The 24,067-nt window shown below is 44.6% G+C and overlaps 1 protein-coding gene and 1 pseudogene across 30 annotated transcripts in view; one reads left to right on the top strand and one right to left on the bottom strand.

Annotated features, from left to right (window-relative positions):
- ATP9B (ATPase phospholipid transporting 9B (putative)) overlaps positions 1 to 24,067 on the bottom strand; it is a 198,309-nt gene that overhangs the window by 34,982 nt on the left and 139,260 nt on the right. For 29 of the 30 annotated variants that reach the window (XR_014840702.1, XR_014840698.1, XR_014840706.1 and 26 more), the window contains 3 exons: positions 20,779 to 20,921; positions 9,361 to 9,473; positions 6,438 to 6,683 (listed from right to left, as the gene is read on the bottom strand). Coding sequence is in view for 24 of the 30 variants with exons in the window: in XM_085017471.1 (XP_084873597.1) it covers positions 6,438 to 6,683; positions 9,361 to 9,473; positions 20,779 to 20,921 (502 nt within the window). In the remaining 6 variants the exon portion in view is untranslated. Of the gene's footprint in view, positions 1 to 3,269; positions 4,130 to 5,517; positions 6,684 to 9,360; positions 9,474 to 20,778; positions 20,922 to 24,067 lie in introns of those variants that run through there. The other variant, XR_014840727.1, reaches the window with a different exon arrangement.
- On the top strand, positions 2,654 to 2,997 carry LOC146406811 (guanine nucleotide-binding protein G(I)/G(S)/G(O) subunit gamma-5 pseudogene; annotated as a pseudogene).

The following is a 24,067-nucleotide window of genomic DNA, read 5'->3' on the forward strand; positions in this document are numbered from 1 at the left end:
GTGATTGGGAAACAGTCCCATCATCTGTCAACCTAACTGCAGCAAAGTTCAATAAGCAAAATTACGACCTGTTCAGATGGTTTTCCTTGGGCTTTGGCGACCTGCAAACACTGCATCAACAGAGTGCCTTAAAAATTATGATGAAGCTGGAGTTCCCATCATGGCTCAGTGGTTAAGGAACCCAACTAGTATCCATGAAGACGCAGGTTCAATCCCTGGCCTTTCTCAGTGGGTTAAGGATCTGGCATTGCCGTGAGCTGTGGAGTAGGTCACAGACACAGCTCAGATCCTGGATTGCTATGACTGTGGCATAGGCCGGCTCAGATTTGACCCCTAGCCTGGGAAACTCCATATGTCGTGGGTGTGCCCCTAAAAAGACAAAATAAACCTGCAAATTTTATGATGAAGCTGACTCCTTTCATTTTGAGATTTAAAATGTGTTAGTAATTTCTTTTTTTCTTTTTTTTTTTTTTTATTTTCCCACTGTACAGCAAGGGGGTCAGGTTATCCTTACATGTATACATTACAATTATGTGTTAGTAATTTCTTAAAGGTTATTTAGTTGTCTGCCATTTTTAATTACTGTCCAATTTCCAAAAGAGAAAGAAATTTTGAAGTAAAAAAAATGTAAATATAAGATTAGCAGTGTTTAGTTCTGGAAATCTTTATATCACTGAAATCCCTCTCTATCCTGAATTCCTAATTTAAGATTTCAAAAGTGTTATATAAAAACTTAAAGATAAAAAATCCCAGAGCTCCTGCTGTGGCACAATGGGATCAGTGGCATCTTGGAAGATGCTGGGACGTGTGTTTGGATGCCTGGACCAGCAGAGTGGGTTAGGGATCTGGTGTGGCTGCAGTTGTGGTCGTGACTTTGGCTCTGATTTGACTCTCGGTCCAGGAGCTCCACATGCCATGGGGCGGCCAAAAATGACAAAAAAAAAAAAAAAAAAAAACCCACAAAAAACAAAAACCCAAAAAACCATACCTCAGATATTTTCAGCAAACCTTGTATTTATTTTTGGCAGGTAATAAGGTAAATATGTAATATAGGACTTTTAAACCTTCTAAGAAAATTTTCCTTGGGAAACATCTGTGATCTAAATTCCCACACTCAGGGCTGGAAAATAATTCCAATATGTAATCACATGGACCTGGCGAGAATGTCTAAAATGCAAGACTATGAAAAGCAACATGCAGGAGGAAGGGAGGGACCTGTGTGTGTCTCAGGGCCCACCCAGGATGCGGAAAGGGCACCATGCAGCTCTTCTGCACCCTGACCACCACCTCGTCTGCTGTGAGCACCAAGCCATGCACCTCTTCCTAGGTTCCCTGTCACCAAAGAAAACATGTGACGCCCAGTATGCGATGCCAAAGGTCATACTGACTCTGGCCGTAGAGAGATTTTTATATACCTGCTGGTTGTCTCAATCTATCAAACAGAGTGGTGCTGATGGTAGGAGGGACCCTGAGCTGGGATGGGGCCCTGAGGATGAGAGCTGGGAGGACTCATGTTCCCAGTCCCTAGCTCCCTGATACAGGACTCGGACATGTGGGCTTGGCACAGCCGATATCACCACAGGCATGGGCACACCCACAACCCCTGGGAGGAGAGGCTTTGTGATTCACAAAGGGGCAAATGCATCCACCCCAAAGCCCCGTGGTCTACACCGTGGGGAGGGGCTGTTCCCTGGCCTGCCTGTGGGGGACGTGGCCCTAGGGCCCATATGTGTGTCAGGCTTATCCGGGTCACTGAACTCTCTATCCCCTTCCAAGCCCATCAGCAGCACCTTCCTACCACCTCCTAAGCCAGAGTTTCTGTCGGCAGAGACCAGTGTCCCGGACACAGAGCACAGCACAGTGGACACATCGCTTGGCTGGGATGTGCCTTATAGTTTGTACAGAACCACAAGGGCGCCTGGAGAACAAAGACTGCCGAGGCCACAGTCGCTCAAGATAGAGTGGGCTCGAGACTCTGCTTTTTCTTCAGCTTTTCTCATTCTTTTTGGTTTGGCACAAAAGCTCTAATTATAAAAGTAGTAAGGTTACTGCAACGATCCCAAATAGTAATGTCATGGTGTTCAGAAAAGAGCAGCGCCCTGGCCCCCATCCACAGGCGCACCAGCCCTCAGCTGCTTAAGCTTAGGAAGATGTTTCTGTTGGGCATGGCTGGACAGAGGCCCAGGGGCCAAGGTCAGGCCTGGGGTCCCGCTTGCAAGGCCCGACTTGAAGGCCTCATGCTTGGAAGTCACAGCAAGGCCCAGGCACGTGCTGTGAAGCAGGAAGGTGCTGGGTGCTAGGGAGGCACCCTGGGTTCTGGAGCAAACGGATGCCAGGGGAAGCCGTATGGCCATGTGACCCTGAGGTCACAGAGTGACCGTGGGGAAGAGAGGAAGCTCAGCAGGTTGTGGAGGAGGAGTGAGCACCAAGCTTTGGCAGACGAGTGACCAAGAGGCTCTTCTCATCTTTTCATGTTGGAAAAGATGAGCTCTCACCTGTGTACTATTTCTGCACCACCTTAAGCTCCTGCACAACGAACTTGTGATAACTTCTAAACTGGTTTATTTGGGTTACAGTAAGACAACTTCCTGAAAAAACATAAATGTAACTGACTCCTGCCAGACGGCCAACCTGTCTGGCCCTTGAGCATGCCATGTCTGCTTCCTCCAGCATTGCCACCGTGAAGAAAGCGGTTCAGCAGCTCTGGCGGGACTCTGGGCTCAACCGCGTGAAGGTTTCCCAGGCAGCTGCAGATCTGAAACAGTTCTGTCTACAAAATGCTCAACATGACCCCCTGCTGACTGGAGTCTCTTCAAGTAACGAATCCCTTCAGACTCCAGAAAGTCTGTTCCTTTCTGTAGTAAGGTTTTCTAAACCACTTTTCATGAACCAGTGAATATCCCAAGGAGAGGTGAATTTGTAGCCTGTATAAAAGCCTATCTCTATAACACGTGCCTTACTATACAAAACAAACTTATACTTTTGTCAGTCCTTAACATCTACCTCTCTGAATTTTCATGAATTTCTTTTTCACAAGGGTAATTATTTTATATGCACTGGCAGCAGCATACAATAAAATACTTAGAATAAAAAAAAAAAGGCTGGGAGAACTAGACAGCTACATGGAAAAGAATGAAAGTAGAACATTCCCTACCATCTCACACAAAAATAAACTCAAACCAGACTGAAGATCTACATGTAAGACCAGAAACCATGAAACTTCTAGAAGAAAACATAGATAGAACACTCTTTGACCTAAGTTACGGCAATTTTTTTTTTTTTTTGATCTGTCTCCTGGAGCAAAGGAAATGAAAGTAAAAATAAACAAATAAGACCTAATTAAGCTTTAAAGTTTTTTGGAAACCACTGACAAAATGCAAAGACAACTAACTGAATGGAAGAAAATATTTGCAAATGATACAGCCGATAAGGGGACAATATCCAGAACATATCCACAGCTCATCTGCTCAACATTAAGAACAGACAAGTCAAATAAAACATGAACAGAGGACTCAAATAGACATTTCTCCAAAGAAGACATGCAGATGACCAATAGGTACATGAAAAGATGCTCAACATTGCTAATTATCAAGGAAATGCAAATCAAAACCACAATGAAACATCATCTCACATCTGTCAGAATGGTCATCATCAAAAAGACAAGAAATAACAAGTACTGGTGAGGATGTGGAGAAAAGGGAGCCTGGTGCACCGTTGGTGGGAATGTAAATTGGTATAACCACCATGAAAAATAGTATGGTGGTTCCTCAAAAAATTAAAAATAGAACTACCATGTGACCCAGCAATTCCGCTCCTGGGTATATATCTGAAAAAAATGAAAACACTAATTCAAAAAGATACATGCACCCCCTACTATTCACAGCAGCACTATTTACAATTGCCAAGATATGAAAGCAACCTAGGAGTTCCTGTCGTGGCACAGTGGTTAATGAATCCGACTAGGAACCATGAGGTTGCGGGTTCGATCCCTTCCCTTGCTCAGTGGGTTAACGATCCGGTGTTGCCGTGAGCTGTGGTGTGGGTTGCAGACGCGGCTCGGATCCTGAGTTGCTCTGGCTCTGGCATAGGCTGGCAGCTACAGCTCCGATTAGACCCCTAGCCTGGGAACCTCCATATGCCGCGGGAGCGGCCCAAGAAATGGCAAAAAGACAAAAAAAAAAAAAAAAAAAAAAAAAAAAGAAAGCAACCTAAGTGCCCATCAACAGAGACATGGATAAAGAAGATGTGGTATGTATATGCAATGGAGTATTACTCAGTCATAAAAAAGAATGAAATTCTGCCATCTGCAACAATATGCATAGACTTGGAAGATATTATGCTAAGTGAAATATGTCAACAAAGACAGACAAATACTGTATAGTATCACTTATACGTGGAATTTAAAAGACACAACAGGTATATAACAAAAAACAGACTTACAGATTTAGAGAATAAGCTAGTGGTTACTACTGAGGAGAGGGAAGTAGGGAGGGGTAGGATAGGGGTGGGGGTTAAGAGGTAAAAACTACTAGGTATAAAATAAGCTGTAAGGATATACTGTACACACGGGGAATATAGCCAATATTTTACAATAACTATAAATGGGAGTATAACCTTGAAAAAGTGTGAATTACTATATTGCACACCTGTAACTTACATGGTATTGTATATAAACTATACTTCAATTTGAAAAAAAAGTAGATACCTATATAACTAAAGCTTCAAAAATAAATCTGGTTTCAAAACACAAAGCAGCAGTAGGAGCTCCGCAAAAGCTGTGAGCTGCTGGTACATTAGGGTTTCTTCTCGTGTCCTTTATGGTGATAACAAGTCCTCTCTCTCCACCCTGGGACCGTCAGAGGTGCAGCCCCGAGCACCAGCCCCACCAGTCTGTCTTCTGCAGCCTTCGACTCATATTCTCAAAGGATGTCAAAGGAAAGATTTATAAGACTCAGTGGTTCCCAGGGGAATGCAGCTTACTGGTTCTCAGAGTGGCGAAGTATCAGCCCCCCAGGCCTAGAGAAGTACCAGCATTTCTAGAACTGAGTGTGTAAGAGTACGCAGAACACAGAAAGGATAAAAAAGTCAAGAAAACCATTAGTCCATTAGAGTAAGAGCCCCTGCCGGGGTACCTACCTGTAGTCCGCAGACAAAGACGTGAGGGGACCTCTGGGAACCATTTGCCAGGACATAGTCATCGTTTCATGGACACAAGAGGAGTGACAGTACCTGCTGTCCCCAGTCAGGAAGTCTGCCCAGATGGCGCTGCCTGTAGGCAAGAGACCCGACCAGAGGCAAGCTGCCCTCATTCCCAGTGTGACCTTGGCCTCCAGGAGTGAGTGTTACCAGACAGCATTCTTCCCTTAGGAAATAAACTCATTACTGGGATCACCAGGCTCCTCTCCTTAAAATATCATACCAGGTTTTTAAAAAACCTTGATTAGTGAGTTCCCATTGTGGCTCAGTGGGTTAAGGATCTGGCATTGCCGGCAGCTGCAGTTCCTCTGGCCTGAGAACATCCATATGCCTCTGGTGTGGCCCTAAAAAAGAAAATAACAACTATGATTAAACAACAAGGTCCTACATATAGCACAGGGAACAATATTCAATATTCTGGGATAAACCATATGGAAAAGAGTATGAAAAAGGATGTATATGTGTATACAACTGAATCCCCTTGCTGAACAGCAGACACAACACTGTAAATAACCTATATAAACTCCAATAAAGCAAAAAACCCTTTGATTAAAGGTACTTTTTTGAGTGGCTGTTCACTCATAAAATGCAATTTTATAAGGTGTTTGAAGAAGTCCGTCTGCTTACATTGCATCCATGGTTGGTTGATTACTTCACAGAATTCTCAGAAGAAACTTGAGTGGAAAGAAGATAAGAAAACTATATAAAATATACTGAGACTGTATGGGAAGTGGATAAATTAACACTAGCTTTTCTCAACATAAATATCAAACAATGATTAATGTAGAGTCAGAAATGACTAATTTACCATATTCAAGTTTTTACCAATTCTGTCTTCTGTAGATTTTGGATATTATTTACTTCCCAATTCTCTTTTGAAATAGATACACTGTACCTAAATTCTGGCAAAAAGAGCTGGAAATGGAACACACAAACCTGATGACTTACTGTAGAGAAGAGAAAACCGGACGTAGGATGTAGCCTGCAGATTTTATGGAATTGGTCAAACCCCTCTCATACTTTTCCTGTTATGGACTCTGAGACATTCTGAGATGTGGGCATGGAGTCGAAGGCCTGGGTAGGGCAGGGGTCACGCCAGGAGGGCTCTGGATGGCTCTGTGGGCCACGGCTAAAGCCTGCTCTGAATCACTGTAAGGGTCCTTCCTCATGCCCAAGTCCAGCCCTCAGGCCTCGGGGTGATGGGAAGGCAGGGTCTGCATCAAGGATGGGGACCCACTAACCTCGTCGGGGCTGGAGGCCTGGTATGTGCGGTTGTCATCGCTGAAGTCCTGGTCTGCCTCGGCAAACTCGGTCTCTGTGGCTGCTCCGCGGGCTTCGTACACAGGGGTGACGTTGTGGCACAGGGCGATGGCCTTCACTGCCTCATGGACTCGGCTGCTCACGCTTTTTCTAACCTTGGGAGCTGAAGATTGAGATTTTCTTGGAGGCGTTGAACTGGTGCTGTTTCCACCGGCTTGAGAAGGAGTCTGTCAAATATGGGACGTCAAGAAATTAGAGCCAATGCTGGGATTATTAACACGGTGATGTTGGGATGGCTGACATGCATAATTTTTATAAGCTCAGGGTAAGAAAAGCAAGAGGTGATAACCTCCACAAACCACCTACTGGAATGATAGGTTACTTCCTTATCCTTGAATTACAAAGTGATGTCTCTTGGTTGTACCAAAAAAACTCACTGCAACAACTCAAAATCTGATAATGTCCTTTTAGCAGATTTACTTTAGCCTGGCATGAATTTGCTAAATGCTTAATAATTCCTGTTTATTCATTACTTCTAAAAGTAAAGCTAACAACAGAATGGAATGGAATATTCTCAACTGCTTTCACTATTCTTTAAAAAAATAGTGTGTAAAACGGCAGAAAGCAAAAAGCAGGAGAAATGGTTATGAACATTCCCTTAGTCCTGTGAGGCCATCCAGCTTGCACCAGTCTCTGAAGCTGCCTGTCTAGTGTTGCAGATAATAATAACCAAATACAATCATCGCCACACTCTGGGGACACTCCCGGTCTGATGTCCAGTTTGCCGCCTCCCCAGGGGAGGGTGTGGGAGGACCGAGTCCTGGGCTGTCAGACATTGATGTGCTGAGCCCTACCTGCTCTGCCCTCCAGTCGCAGGGCTGGCTGGTGACAGGGCCTCTCTGTTCAGGTGGTGCCCCTTCCTGCCCACGCCCAACATCCCACACCCACGTTCTGCCCACACAGCCCTGGGTGACTTCCTCTCTCTGAGCTTCATGAAGTTCATTGATAGCTGAACGACCTCATTTCACACGAGTTCCACTAGAGACCCCGCCCTCTGTGACCACTCCCTGCCAGAGGGCAAAGGAAATCGGGTTGTAGCAATTTAGCATCTTAATAATAAAACACAACATAGGGAATAAAAGGTACTGTCTAACCAGCTAATCAACACACAGTTTTCAGTAAAAAAGATTTTTAAAATTTTTCTTCAATGAAATACCACTTGCTGTGTTTATATGACTCACCTTTACTGTTTTTAATTTTTTTCTAGTAAAATAACTTGAGCTATTAAAATCATATTTTTGGATAATATAAAATAGTTTTTTTTAAAGATGTTACTGGTACTATTTAATCTAGACACAGATTAAGTCCTATTCCTTCTCCTTTAAAATTTTCCTTCTATGAATAAATGTTCTAGGTGGTAAAATCCTCTGTATTAAAATGAATGACATCCAATTAATACAGTGCATGGTTTTAAGTGTCTGTGCTTCTGGGGGGTGTATGATCACCCAGGTGATAAATATATACCCATATAAGCCTGTTTTCATTTGACAGACTCTCAAAGGTAAATATATGCCAAACCAGGGTACATTACAGAAGAAAAAGACTGTTTTCACAAAATTGACTAGGAGGCTGACAATATTCTGCCTTCTGTCAGGGAAGAACTGCAAAAGTCACGTGTAATTCAGTCCAGTCTGTGCAAAATCAAGTCAGAAACAAATGCCTACAAACACAGTGTGCCAGCCTCTGTGGGTGAGGTCAGGGTGGGGCCCAGGCGACACCTGGCTGGCAGTTAGGGGGGTGACACAGCTCGAGGACAAGTGCACAGAGAGGCAGGAATGGCCTAGGGAAGCGATGATCCTCCACAGACTGCAGTCCCGCACTTGGGTGCCCTGGCTGACCCCCGTGGATGGCTAGGTCTGATGACCGGAATCAGCGATCATGAGTTACACGATAGGCAAGAAGAAATACAAACAGACAAAACACAAGTTGGGAACAGGGCCCTGGAAACCATGCAGCCTGAAATAAACCAGGAAATGGTCCTGTCTCCAACCCCTTGGGGTTTCAACTGACCCATGGCACCCCGGCGGCCCTGATGCATCTACGTCAGGGGCCTGGCAGGCCTGGAGGCCCAGAGCCCAGATGCCTGCCCTCGCTGCCTGAAAAGTCTCGGGCGGGCACAAGCGTGACCAGTAGGCTGCATCCTTCTGGAAAGAAACCATTCCTGCTCCCGAGACCTCAGGCAGCAGGGGCTGTGAGACTCCAGTGAAAAAGACAAGATTTAGGTTTTGTCCCCCTACCCTCCCCAAAAATAATCCTACTAGAGATACAGACTAAATATTTACAGATGAAATAACGTGATGTTATATGGGAGTTTCACTACAAAATGACATGCTGAAGGACAATGGCTGTGACAAAGGAAAACCAGCCCTACAATGATAAGCACTGAAGCTGAAAGGGCACAAATGCTGTGGACTCTACTTTTGTTTACTGAAAAGGTAAAAAAAGCATACCTTTAAAAATGTGAGGAAGTCTTATTAATTATGAAGAAAAACAGAGGGACCATTAAGAAACATACCTGACACAGTGTTCCAATTAATAATCTTAGAAATTCTATGTTTACTGAATGGCTTTTACAAATAACTAAGAAAATTTAACATGAATAAATGATTTAAGGTCATTAAGCCTACAAATATATAATATAGACTTTCTTATTTAAAATTAGTCTGCAAACGGTGTCTTGATTTGTAAAGGAGTGAGGTAATGCTATGTTTTAACCTAATCAGAGATGTGCCACCTCTGGGTGGGGCAGGGGTCACGCCAGGAGGGCTCTGGATCAGCACAGGACAGGCTCAGTTTCACCCAACACTTCTGGCCAAGATCACAGGCAGAATAGAGTGAGCTCACCTGTGAGTAAGAATTCCTGACATGGTTCTGTATCTCATCCATCGTGTCTGTTCCATAAGACACGGTGCCCAGATGCAGCCGCTTGAATACCATCTCGTTCTGGGTGAGGGTTCCTGGGAGAGAAGCAGCAACACCACAATCAGCACAGGACTTAGCATCAGGAAGATCAGGGCTACACGTCTGACTTCAAGTGTTACCTGCACTGTGTCCTTCCATTTCACTAGTGAGGACAAGAACTTCCTTCTGACAATGCCAGGTTGCCTTTTCAGTAATTTTGTTTGTTTGTTTGTTTGTCTTATTGTCTTTTTAGGGCCACACCTGCAGCATATGGAGGTTCCCAGGCTAGGGGTCTAATCAGAGCTATGGCCGATGGCCTACGCCAGAGCTGCAACAATGCCAGATCTGAGCCATGTCTGCGACCTACACCACAGCTCACAGAAACGCCAGATCCTTAACCCACTGAGCGAGGCCAGGGAGCGAACCCACAACCTCATGGTTTCTAGTTGGATTTGTTTCTGCTGCGCCATGACGGGAACTCCCCTTTTTAGTAACTTTTAATAACGGGAGGGTTCGAGTTCTGTGGACAGTCTGGTCTCTGCCTTCCAGTTGAGATCTGTCACTTGGTACAAATGCAAACTTGTCTGTTCCCAAAGAGACAGGCACAAAACTGAAAACTGACTCACTGTCTTTGTAACCCTGCTCCAGAACGCTGCTTGCCAAAGACATCACCCAATCCCAGACTGGCGCATTTATCTATCTCAAATAAATCTATTTTGAAAAAAGAAGTTTTTTGTTTTGTTTTGTCTCTTTAGGGCTGCACCTGCAGCATATGGAAGTTATCAGGCTAGGGGTTGAATTGGAGCTGCAGCTGCCAGTCTACACCACAGCTAGAGTCATGCCAGATCCAAGTCATGTCTATGACCTACACCACAGCTCACGGCAATGCCTGGATCCTTAACCAACCGATCGAGGCCAGGGATCAAACCCATGTCCTCATGGATATTAGTCAGGTTCATTACCACTGAGCCACAATGGGAACTCCAGAAAAATGATGTATTTTTCACTGAACAGAAACAATGCAATTAAAGCCGGCATTCATGTGTAGCAACAGAGAGGAGGTGAGGAAGGAAAGCCACTTCTCTAGCTGGTTTCTAACCTGCGAACCATGCTTCACTCCTGTGTGCAACCAGGCACTTGTAGAGAAATGGCATGCCCTAGTCCAATTTTAATAAGATTTCACGGTTTCAGCTTTCTATCAGCCAGGGACACAACCAAATGTTGTGAAGTAACAATCATGACTAGAGAATCAGCCAGAGATAATTCAGAACCTGGTGAATTTTCCTTAAAAGTGGCACGTGGGAGTTCCCGTCGTGGCTCAGCGGAAACGAATCCGACTAGGAACCATGAGGCTGCAGGTTCGATCACTGGCCTCACCCATTGGGTTAAGGATCCGGCGTTGCCGTGAGCTGTGGTGTAGGTCGCAGACGTGGCTCGGATCTGGCATTGCTGTGGCTCTGGCGTAGGCCGGCAGCTACAGCTCTGATTAGACCCCTAGCCTGGGACCTCCATATGCCATGGGTGTGGCCCTAAAAAGACAAAAGCCAAAAAAAAAAGAAAAAGTGGCACATAATTCCCAATGTTATTTATCTCACAGCTCTGAAAGGAGACCCTAAAACCTGCACGCACATCACCTAGTCTGAAAATGTAATAGAACCCAGGTGTATGGTTTTTGCTTCTCCAGTTTTACAGCACAGCCATACGGGGTTTCCATGCCCCGGGAGCCACACATGCTGTGCCATCTCCCCTGGGATTTCTGCCCTTGCTGCAAAGTAGAGGGTTACCCACGGACACTGATGTGGCTGTAAATGTGGCTGTGACCAGACAGCCAAGCCATCACGGTGAAAGCTGGACTTTTTACATGGTACAAAAATCCCACATGTTAGTAACTAGTTGTTTTCACTGGCACACGTGACATTGAACACATAAAACAAATTCTGTCTGTTTGTGGCCAGGATGAGGCAGGCAGAGTAGGGCTGCTGAGCTGCACTTCCTATGGCAGGGGTCTTCTGGGGGTGAGGCTGTGCTCTGGGAACGTGAACTTCGAGAGGATCACTGTAATTACAGTTCTCTGGTTAAAAAAATAACAACTATCAGAGATCACTGAAATGATGGCAAAAAGTAAGAGAAATGTGCTTTTAGATAAACACATTCTGGTTAAAAGAAAACATGATATTCTTTTTTTTTATGATACAAATGAATTTATTCACAAAACAGAAATAGAATCACAGACATAAAAAACATAACTACAGCTACCAAAGGCGAAAGAGGGTTGGGGAGGGATAAATTAAGAGTTTGAGATTAGTAGAAACAAAATACTATATATAAAATAAAAAATAAGGTCCTACTGTGTAGCACAGGGAATTATATTCAATATCTTGTAATAACCTATAATGAAAAAGAATATGAAAGAGACTATATATGCGTAAATATATATATACACACACATATATATAACTGAATCACTTTGCTAAACAACTGAAACTAACACAGCATTGTAAATCAACTATACTTCAATTATAAAAAAAATACTGTTGGCATACTTAGATAGCATTCAAGACATAGACATATTTGTGTATTGGCTAGCACTTCATAATTATTAGATGTTCTTAGAGCCTTATAGCAATATCAGATGCTCTTAAGTAGAATATTTTAATGAAAATTAAAAATTTTTATCTTATAAAATTTGATTTCCCCAATCATTATAATAACAATGGTACAACAGGGATAAAAGAATATTAACAAAATTACAGTATTGGCTGAAAATATATATGATTTCAGCTGGCTAATAAACTGTTCAGTTTACCAAGATGTGATAATTCTAAACTTGTGTACACCTAATATCCTCAAATATAAAAAACATGGCATTCTGAAAGAAATGTAACCATTCTTCTCTGTCATCATGTCATCAGCATGCTCACCAGAGGCCTTTCTCACACTTGCCAATCTGAGAGCAAGCAGTTTGTTTCTGTTTCTCTTTTCCTTTAAAAAAAAAAAAAGAAAGAAATTTTGGAGTTCCGTTTGTGGCTCAGTGGAAATGAATCTGACTAGTATCCATGAGAGGATGCAGGTTCGATCCCTGGCCCTGCTCAGTGGATTAAGGATCCGCTGTGGTGTAGGCCAGTGGCTACAGCTCTATTCGACCTCTAGCCTGGGAACCTCCATATGCTGTGGGTGCAGCCCTTAAAAATAAATAAATAAATAAATAAAATTTTATTGTAGTTGATTTACAATGTTCTGTCAAATTTTGTTATACAGCATAGTGACCCAGTCATACACATACACACATTCTTTTTCTCCCAGGAGATTGGATATAGTTCGCTGTGTTGTACAGTAGGACCTCAATCCTTATCCATTCCTTTTTTTTTTTTTTTTGGCGTTTTGCCTTTTCTAGGGCCACTCCCCTGGCATATGGAGGTCCAAGGCTAGGGGTCTAATCGGAGCTGTAGCCACTGACCTATGCCAGAGCCACGGCAACGTGGGATCCGAGCCGAGTTTGTGACCTACACCACAGCTCACAGCAACTCTGGATCCTTAACCCACCGAGCAAGGCCAGGGATTGAACCTGCAACCTCATGGTTCCTAGTTGGATTCGTTAACCACTAAGCCACGATGGGAATGCCTCTTTATCCATTCTGAATTTAATAGTTTGCATCTAACCTCAAACTCCCAGTCCATCCCACTCCCTCCTCCTCCTCCTCCTCCTCCCCCTTGGCAACCACAAGTCTGCTCTCCGTGTCTGTGAGTCTGTTTCTGTTTTGTAGATAGGATCATTTGTGCCATATTTTCGATTCCATATAAAAGTGGTATCATATGGTAGTTATCTTTCTCTGTCTGACTTACTTTACTAGCATGAGAATCTTTAGTTCCATCCATGTTGCTGCAAATGGCAATATTTCATTCTTTTTATGGCTAGGTAATATTCCACTGTATATATGTACATCTTCTTTATCCATTCATCTGTCGATGGACACAGGTGGCTTCCACGTCTTGGCTGTTGTGAACAGTGCTTCTGTGAACCCTGGGGTGCTTGCATCTTTTCTAAGTAGTTTTGTCTGGGTATGTGCCCAGGCATGGGGTTGCCAGGTCATATGCGTTTCTCTCTTCCTTCTGAAATGACTCCAGAATCACAGAAGCTGCAGAGCATGCATCACAGCTGACTCTTCATGTGCGTCTCCCCATCACTGCATCATGGGTGTGAATCCATGTAAATGATGCAGCAATTATCTCACTGCCTCACATCACATTTACTTCCCATTATAAAACACCCCCACTTAAAACACCACGACAAAGCAAATGAAGAGAAGTTTTGGCCTGCTAGGTCCCAATCCCAAATTTACACATGACGGAAGTGAAGTTGAATTAGTAGCTGAGGACAAACAGAATGATGGCAAAAGCATGAAGCTGCATGTACCACCAATCTCACTAAAAACTCGCTATAAAAGTACGTGTTCAATACACATGTGACACTGCTTGTGGCCCCAAGAGCAGCCAAGCTGCACTGCAAGATCACTGGGGTTGTGGTCCCAGCTCTGTGTCTTCAGCTGCTGGCTGTGCCTTCCCTGCCAGCTGGACGCTCCTGAGGTAGTGGCCAGTGTCCACTGTGCCAGTTCCACCTCTGGAACCTGCCTCTTCAGTAGGAGCCAAAACTGTTGACCAGAAGAATAAATCGAGGATGCTAATGGTCTATAAAAGCAGTGGCGGGAAGCAGGGGACAAAGTGGTGGAGGGCCCTCTGACTCTGCAAACTGTCCTCACTTGTGCTGCCAACAGCTTCAAGGAATGCAAACATTTTTGAAGGAAACACGACAGCATGTCAGAGAAAAAACACATGTATTCACGTTAACTGTTTGGGACCACAGGCCCTTAAGTTATCAACCAAAAACCCCAGCAGTGTGACTGCAACTAGGAGACAGAGCGTACCTAGAAAGGACATGGGGACAGAGGCCTGGCTTATGTGTGAACACTGAGCTTCAAACACCAAATACATCTCGCCCATGCACACTGACTTCCATGTCCATGGGCAGAAGAGGAGTAAGAAAAACTCCTGAGGAGTTCCCGCTGTGGTGCAGCAGAAACGAATCCAACTAGGAACCATGAGGTTGCAGGTTCCATCCCTGGCCTCGCTCAGTGGGTTAAGGATCCAGCGTTGCTGTGGGCTGTGGTGTAGGTCGCAGACGTGGCTCAGATCTGGGGTTGCTGTGGCTGTGGTGCAGGCCGACCGCTATAGCTCTGATTGGACCCCTAGCCTGGGAACGTCCTTATGCCTCGGGTGTGGACCTTAAAAAAAAGAAAAGAAAAACTTCTGAAAGTTTCAGATATGAAGTTTTACAGACATGAGGCTTTCTTGGAGAAATTGAAAATGAAGGGTTCTTCCACTTAAATGAGTAAGGCAGACAGTTATAAACATAATTATGTGCCAGCTCTTCTTCAGTGGCCAACGTATCAATGCTGCTTAAGTAAGAGGCTGATTTGAAGAGAAAAATGTGGATTTGGGATGTCTTATTGTCAAATGTCCCTCTTTTCCGGTAACGAAAGCGTTTAACATGGGGAAACACACCCTGGAACCCCCATTTGCGCATGTACACATGTGAGTGCCTATAGCCAGAGTAGTTCCACTGCGAACTAGAGAAACTTGGAATGCCAAGATGGACTCCAGGTCCCTCCTCGTTTGTCGAAGGGACACCACACACATGCACGAGCATGTGCAGGCACACACATGCACACACATGTGTGCGTGCACACACACACCCCTGGTGCCAGTGCCCCCTCCACAAGGGTCCCTGAGGAAATGACTAGCATTTCTCACAAATAGATAATAAAATATTCGTTATTTTGCCACTTGAATAAATGTACTCACAACCTTTGAATTAAAGAAACTGGAATATTGAGGCAGACATTGTCACATATAATTACTTAACATATTAAGATGAATCACACAAGCATTTTAAATGTCAGTGGTGCTGTTCCTTCATCACAACTCTGTAAAGTGCTGAGCAGGGAAGTCAGTGCTTGGGCCCTCTCGGTCAACAAGTAAGGTTAAGATTTAACAGTTAGGAGTTCCCGTCGTGGCGCAGTGGTTAATGAATCTGACTAGGAACCATGAAGTTGCAGGTTCGATCCCTGCCCTTGCTCAGTGGGTTAATGATCCGGCGTTGCCGTGAGCTGTGGTGTAGGTCGCAGATGCGGCTCGGATCCTGCGTTGCTGTGGCCCTGGCGTAGGCCGGCAGCTACAGCTCCGATTCGACCCCTAGCCTGGGAACCTCCATATGCCGCGGAAGCGGCCCAAGAAATAGCAAAAAAAAAGACCAAAAAAAAAAAAAAGATTTACCAGTTAAAGATGAAAAGCCTCCATAACAGAAAATTACTTTTTAAATCTTATATTTTTGGTCTTTTTTTTAGGGCCACACCCACGGCATATGGAGATTTCCAGGCTAGGGGTCAAATTGGAGCTGTAGCCACTGGCCACAGCCACAGAAATGCAGGATCCGAGCCGCGTCTGCAACCTACACACAGCTCATGGCAATGCTGGATCCTTGACCCACTGATCGAGGCTGGGGATCGAACCTGCATCCCTCATGGATGCTAGCCAGATTCATTTCCACTGAGCCACGACGAGAACTCTTCAAATCTTATCTTAAATGATTTTCACATTTTCAGCCAGCTGATAGTTACTACAACTTTTGTCATCTTAATACAACACAAGTTAACATGTCCCAGACTTGAAACACGGAAGAGGGCAGGGCTGGCTAAGGCAGTCAGAGGCCGAGAGAGCACCACGTCACAGAGCCTTATGGTGACCTGGCCAATATGGTGGCTCTAGGTATTGAAAATGTCTTTTGACAAAAGTGTTTGTGACTCCTGAGGAAAAAAAAAGTGTAGCTCTTTAATAAAGCAGTTTTTTGGACTAGAATGAGCAAAGCAGGCAAAAAGAAAATTTGTTTCTGAAGAAAGAATATGAGAGCATTATTCTTAGGTGGCAACAGGTATGACTCACGGGCACATGGAGGGGATGCAGGGGAAGCAGACGCCAGGCTTTCTGCTCAAACACTCCCGAGCGAGGCCTGGTCTCACACCAGTGCCTGGCCACACAGGCCTCAGCAAGGAGCAGCTGTGCGGGCACAGTCCACCTGGATCAAGCAGACCTTCCAGAAGATTCTAGTCAAGCCAAGCGACAACGAGCTGGGATGCATGCTACTTAGACCTTACAATGCAGGGATGTTTGAAAATGGTAAGACTAATTCATCAAACTGTACCATGCATATCCATTTTATAGAATGTCATTAAATGCAGGGTCACATATTCCGTTTGCTGTGCATGAGGCTTTAGAAAAAGACGATTTCCGCGCCATTGGCACCTGGGCCTGTGCAGCATCTCTGTCTCCTGCGCTCACACTGGCAAACCTCTGGACAGTGAAGCTCTTCCTGTTTGTTGGGCTAAGACCCTGGTGGCTGTTCCTGGGCAGGAGAGACCACAGGGGCCCCGGGTCTGAGTGGCAAACACTCTCCTTCGCGTTCACACTAACAGCACACACTTGGTGCCCTCAAGACCAGGGACACAGCACTGGCCACCTTGCCGCCGAGGTGCTGAGAACTGATGGGTGGCTCAGTGTAATAAGGTGACATGGTGGAAAATGGACGCTGTAATTAAAACCAGTCCAGAAACCTGTTGTTTCAGTGGGTGTTTCAGTAATGGCTTTGTTCTACGTGAAGATAAAAACTCCTAACAAAGGAATTAATGTGTGGCTGTGCCGAGTTAAGTTTTAAAATGTACGCATCCTCTGCAGCATTGTTCTTCAACAATGGTGCTGTCAGTACAGCCAGGGAGGAGGTGCACGTGCTCTCAATAGGCTAAGTGACAACGACCTGTCCTCCAGTTTCAGCATCATCTGCTCGTTGATCACGAGATGCCAGAATTTCTGGTCAGTGTCAGCACACCCTGCACCCTGGCGGTTAACAGATGTCTGCTCGTGTCCAATGAATTCCTCTATGTTTCACGCACTGGTGGCCACAGATGTGTCACTATAGCAACATCATTCACTTCGGATCCTACCGGAAACACACACTCCAATCAAACCTAATTAAAGCACATGCTTTCCCGTCCACAAGGAGGAAACTATAATGCAATTATGGGGATACTTCCTTCTCTATTCTGCTCAGCAAAAGAGAGGCCGGTGATGGACGCTTCTTGTCAGGAAGCTTATTGATGAAGCATAAACCCAACTTATAGCCATCCGAAGGGCCACTTCTAGTTACGCTGGCTGGGTAAGGCCCCTCTCATCTGACGCTCAGGTCAACTGCCTGCCACCGGCCTCTGACACTGCCGGTGGGGCTCCCAGGCAGCAACCACCTGAGATTATGGAGGAAGGGCCTGAAAAAAATTCTAGACCAAAAGATTTTTTTTTAATAGTGAAAAAAAACTCCACTCAGCTTCAACATCAGGAACACATGGCAGGAATTTCCTCCCACTACTTCTAGTACAAAGAAGCCTTTTAGGAAATGAAATGCAGAATATGTTCTGTAATATATTTCATTTTTCTGTGATTTAAAAAAAACCTCAAGAACCTAGATTACTTATCAGGCTAAAACCTTGAGAAGCACTGTTTTTGCCTTTTAAAAGTAGCAGAGTGAACTGTGTGCCAAAAAATACTTATCTTTACCCCAGATGTAACACAAATTCAACAACAACAACAAAAAACTGGAGGAGCTACAAAATAATAATCTCATCATGTTAAAACAGAAAATAAAAAGTTAGCCTTCTGAGGACAAAGAATGTCACAGGCCTCTGCTTACTGACATCAAACAGGCAGAGACACAGAGGCTCGAGTTTGCTGTATGCTCTGGGGCATGTGCTTTCCGTGTGTAAGTTCCGGTGGAATATGGGTCAGTATCATTCCAGGAGTACTGCATGCAGATTTTAAATGGCCACAGAAGGACTTCTGGTTCAGACAAGACCTGCTGACCATAACTGGGTAAATGGTGAGGGGGGCGACCGAGGGGCTCTGAGGGATGGCAGCGTGAGAGCCAGCGTGAGAGCCAGGCCTGAGGGGCCCGCTATCCTCCTGCGTCTTTCTACCCACAGTGCCAACCATCCATGAGGAGGTCACTGCTGTGTCCTATTCCTGCAGAACATTCCACCGTGTATATGTTCCTGATGGTGACTTTTTCTGTGCTGCACCCAGTCTGGTTTGCAGCCAAAGCCATGCTGTGACCATGCTGAGATGTCCCCTGGGGTAGCTGTCTGCTGGGGGAGAGGCTGGCAGGAAGCTGCTGTGCTGATCAGCCCCACCATGAAGAACAAAATGTCCCATCCAACCTGTCCCTGAGCACACAGAGGGTTTTCAGTTTGGAAAGGGTGACACTTACTGCAGAAGATGTCCTACTTACGAAATCTGTGTCTGCCCCTTCACTAGGTCTCTGTAAGGCCTTTCAAAACTTAACAACACACAGTCATAGAGTTCTTACCCATATTTGTTAAAATTTATTTTCAATTCTTTATACTTTTTGTTGCTATTAATTGGCATTTTTAGAATTAAGCATTCCCAACTGTTGCTGGTAGAGAGAAATGCGATTTAATTTTGATGCAGTGTTTATATATGTAATTAGACTATCTTTTAATTCTAAAAATTTTCCTGATGGTTTGTGTTTCTATGTTAACAATCACAGAATTTGTTTTCTTTGTGGGCAGCTCGTTGTTCATATTGGGACTTTGACCTCATGGTGGTGGCTCCTGGCTTCTGATTACATTTATCAATAGGACCAGGCAGCCTGGTGATGGGCAGTGCAATGTGCCCTGCTCCTCGAAGCGCATTCTCCTCATCTGCTTTAAATCCAGCATGTGTCCAGGACTCTGTTCCTTACATTTCTTTAGGAGCCATTTTGATTTGGGGTTTGCTGTTCTCTGGCTTTTCCATCAAATGAAGTCTGGCTGTTTTCCAGAAAAACTCCATTTCTGGCTCATCTAGTGGCCCTTTTGCTTGTTTTCTAGTATTGTCAGAGATTGCTCTTTAACGTTTTTCCCATCGGTGTGGTGCAGTTGGGAGGCATCTTCTCTGTGTACCTTCTTGACCTGGGGCCCCTCAAGTTGTTATTTCTGAGTGTTTTGATTTATTGAGCATCATCTTACTGGTCAATCTCTACCATCCCACAAAGACCAGCTTCGATGAAAACCAAATACAATCCATCAACTGGATTTTGACTGAACTGCAGTAAACTTGTAAATCCCTTAGGAAGACTGCATCTGCACAACATGGAACTCTCATGTAAGGGTCATGCTGCGTCTCTCCACTGATGTCAGTCTTTCTTGTTTCTCTGTCCTGTCTGCTCACTTTCTTCATAGACGGGTCCTCAAGTTTATGCGCACGTGTTGTACTGTCCTTGAGCGTCATGACTGGGATCTTTCTTTGTCAGTCTATTCTACACACAAGGAGGCTATCTTTATTGCTTACTGTTATCTTAATCTGTAATCTGTCACTTCACTGATTTCTTATTTTTAGCAGTTGATCTCCTTGCTTGACCATTATGTCTGTAAACATTTGTTTCTTCTTTTGGTAATATCTTATTTCTATTTCCTGTCTCACAGCAATGGCTGGAGTAATACATGTTAAATGAAAGACTTTCTTCTTCCTGACTACAGAAAAGATTTTTCTAATATTTTATTTAAATAATGTTAAATTTAATTGATACTTTTTTTTTTTACCATTTATATAAATATCCCTCTATTTCTAGTTAGCTAAGAACTACCAGGAATTTAAACCACAAGTTTAAATTAACAACTCAAAGGATTTCAGCCCTTAGGTACAGCTTTTATTATAGTACTGGATTCAATCTGTCTTTTACTTAGTATGTTATGGGGTTGATGGAACTTCTTTGATGAGAAAATAAAAAAACAAAATCAGGATAAAGAGAATTTGGGGCACGGACACAGAATGGGATAAGTCATCTGTAAGGTTCTTTAGGATTATGTTATTGTTTTAGTATCAGAATCACACACATTATTAATTGTCATTTTCTTCTAATAGCTCACAACTATCATTCCATAATAAGCCACCTTTACTCTTAAGAAGCCACTAGAGGGGTGTAATAAAGCCAGTTACATAGAAAAAAAAAAATGTAAGGCTATAGAAAACTCAAAATACAGAGACATATCTTTTAAATCTCTAGGAATTTCACATGTTGCTAATTCTGATGATCCTGGTGCATTAGTAGATAACGATTAGTTGGAGGCCGGTTTCAAGAGCAAAACCTGGAAGTTCCAAGTATGGATTCAATACTGTGTTTCACACACACACATACACACACACCATAAACATGTGGTCACAGACATGCCGGGATCATGATGGCAAAGGTGCTCTGAGGGGTACCTGTCTTGTCCGTCAGCAAGTACACCAGGCGCCCCAGCTCCTCTGGGATGGTGCTGGTCCGGACCACTGTGCCAGGAATATTTTCATCTTTCATAATCATCCAGCCATATGCTGCCTTGCCCATGTCCAGGTTGACACGCAAACTGCCAAAGAAAACCATTGAGGTCATCAGCGTGATCCGACACTTCACGTCCATGGTTTCAATATACATTTATTTACTTAGATGCATTATCTTTAATTTTATTTGGAATAGGTAGATCATACTGGATTTCAGACTTTGTTTTTTTATTTTTTTTTGGCCTTCATCTTTTTAGGGCCACACCTGTGGCATATGGAGGTTCTCAGGCTAGAAGTCTAATTGGAGCTACTGCTGCCGGCCTACACCAGAACCACAGCAATGCCAGATTCGAGCCACGTCTGCAACCTACACCACAGTTCATGGCAACGCTGGATCCTTAACCCACTGGGTGAGGCCAGGGATCGAACCCACAACCTCGTGGTTTCTAGTCGGATTCATTTCTGCTGTGCCACGACAGAAACTCCTAGACTTTAAAATAAATGAACTTGTTGACATTTAAGTCAACAGACCTTTTCACAGCCCAGAGTGTGTTCCCAGCTGACAGTAAAGTGGGTTTTTCATACAGCATTCCAGCCTGGCTGGCGAGATCAGTCATCAGTTGGGCCTAGGAGAGGAGGCCAGTGGCAAGGCCCCATCAGACACCAAGTGCCTGGGGCTCTAAGGAGAGTCCCGTCTAAGGAAGTGGGCGTGTCTTCCTGGGAATCAATATTTAGAATGGGTCTCCATTCACTTGATGAGAACATATGAGGCCTCCCCACATTGACTGAGGCCCTGCAGGAGGGACAGGCTCTGGGGCAGAGGGCAGGACAGAGGCCCTCCCAGAGCAGCTCCGAAGCAGTCCTGTCACCTGTCTGAGGAGCACAAAGGCCACTTGTCCAGGGATGTGGAGGCAGGGAGGAGGGGGACCAGAGGTGGTGGGGTCAGCAGGCCTCTCAGAGCCTGGACTTGATGGTCAGAACCAGGAGCCTCTGAGCAGGCCGAGTATGGCCTGACTTGCATCCTGTGCTGCACCCTTGTCCGCCTGGCCAGCCCCACAGCTCTGCCCGGCCACCCCTGCCCCTGCCCCAGGCCCCTGTGGCAAGTAAGCCGCCCTCTGCAGAGTGATGACCCACTAGTTCCAGCCGACCGGACGGACACAAGACATGTTATACAATTGATGAAATGTGATTATTAACCAAAATCAAGAGATTGTTTTTCCACTTATGTGAAATGGAGTGTTTCTGAAAGACTGGATAGTAATGAATTGTTTTAAAAAATTTGTAATGAGTTGTGGGTGAGACATTAAAGAAGGAACATAAGTCTTCAGGAAGATTCTCACCAGACAGATGTGTAATATCCTTTTCCTTTCACCTTAAGGAAACCCAAAGTGGAAATTACACACAATGCACTACAACTATATCTTTGCATGAGAAAAATAACATGGATTTACAAAACACACTAGAGAAAAAAAAGGGCCTGGGTGAGAATGAAAGACTCATGAATGAACATACATTTCTATGAATTAGGTTAATGTAAAATGTCTTAAGCACATGTGCATAATTCTTAAAAATTCATTTTTCTTGTTGACCTATTTTTATACATTCCGGTTGTGCACAACAAGGGCAGGTTTGGGGTGGGAAGGCTGGCCTGTCTGGAGGCCCTGCCCCTTTCATCTCGGCCCTGCCCCCCCAAGAGCCGACAGAACCCACCCAGCCTATGCTGGCACTTGTGGCTGACCCTTTGAAGCCAGCTCCCTGAACACCCCTTCATCTTTGCCTGATTAAGACTTGGCTGTTCCCAGGACACCCCCACCACACTGCCATGTCTAGGGGGACAAACTGTTGACTGTCCACAAGTAAAGTGAAGATTTACCTAGAGGGGCGCAGCATCACCACTTCGGTGATGCAACCACAGAAGGCCCATGTGCACAGGAGGACACAGCCAGAGAGGCGCTGGTCCTTAGAGCACCAGGCCACCTGCACTGGTGTGGGTGGAATTGGGTCAGTAGAAAAGTGTGATGCAAGTAGATAGACTTAATACAGTACTATTTGTGAATTTAAAAAAATACGCAAAACTTACTAATGTTCATGGGCCCCACCACATGCACCAAGGCCATAAAGACATGAAAGAAAGGACCCACCCCAAGTTCAGGAGCAGAGAGTGGGAAGGTCCATAACCTACATCTACTTTCTTAAAAATAAAAAGGGTCCGAAGCAAAGACTGATCATGTTGAATCTATGAAAAACACAAGGGCATCTGTCACCAGACTGCGAACATTTTATGCATCTTAGAAATTTCATAATTTACAGTTGTATCTCAAGGGCAACTCAAAAGCAAAGGATGGTTCAACCTATCTTAGACAATTTTGTTGTCCTGCCCGAAGCACAGGACTGGCTAGATGGCCTTCTGGGAGTCAGCCTGTAATTCTAACGAGCCCCTCTGTAAGGCCACACACTCAGGATGACAGCCCAGGGGTAGGCCCAGCTTACAGGCACCCCTACGGACCAGCTGGGGATAACCTTCTCACACAGCCATGTCAAAAATGCTCAGTTAAGTCTAATTTTTTTTTAACATAGGATATTTTAGTTAATTAATTTATTGTCCTTTTTTCAGGGCCACACCTGCGGCATGTGGATGTTCCCAGGCTAGGGGTTGAATCAGAGCTACAGCTGCCGGCCTACACCACAGCCACAGCAACCTGGGATCCGAGCTGCATCTGCAACCTACACCATAGCTCATAGCACTGCCAGCTCCCCAACCCACTGAGCAAGCCCAGGGATCGAACTCGTGTCCTCATGGATACGAGATTCATTTTCTGCTTGAGCCATGAAAAGAACTCCCAAATATTTTTATTTACAAGATGTTGATCTCATTTGATTGAAAGAATGCATGAATGTGAAATGCAAAATATAGGCATAGAGTGAAATCTGGCTAATGAAACCCTGAATGAAAGATCCCAGGGCTGTGCGGGCAGGCGGGCAGCTGCCCGGGGCCATGGGACATCACCCTGAAGCAATGGCCTGACGGAAGGAAACGGGCTGCCTTGAAGTCTCGCAGAGATAACTAGTGTGAAGAGTCCAGCATAGAAGCCACCCGCCACCTCTGGAGGGGCTCCTGGGTTTCAGTGAAAAATAAGAACTGTGAAGATAAACAAGAGGTCCCTTCTTGACATGAAAACAGGCACTAGGTGTAGAGATAACAAGATTTTTCTACAATAGAAATTAAACATTG

The sequence above is a fragment of the Sus scrofa genome, chromosome 1 (assembly GCF_054392235.1).
Source record: "Sus scrofa isolate SSC_HxYL_T2T_F1_AM1 chromosome 1, Sscrofa_HxYL_maternal_Yorkshire_Landrace_v2.0, whole genome shotgun sequence".
Taxonomy (NCBI): Eukaryota; Metazoa; Chordata; class Mammalia; order Artiodactyla; family Suidae; genus Sus; species Sus scrofa.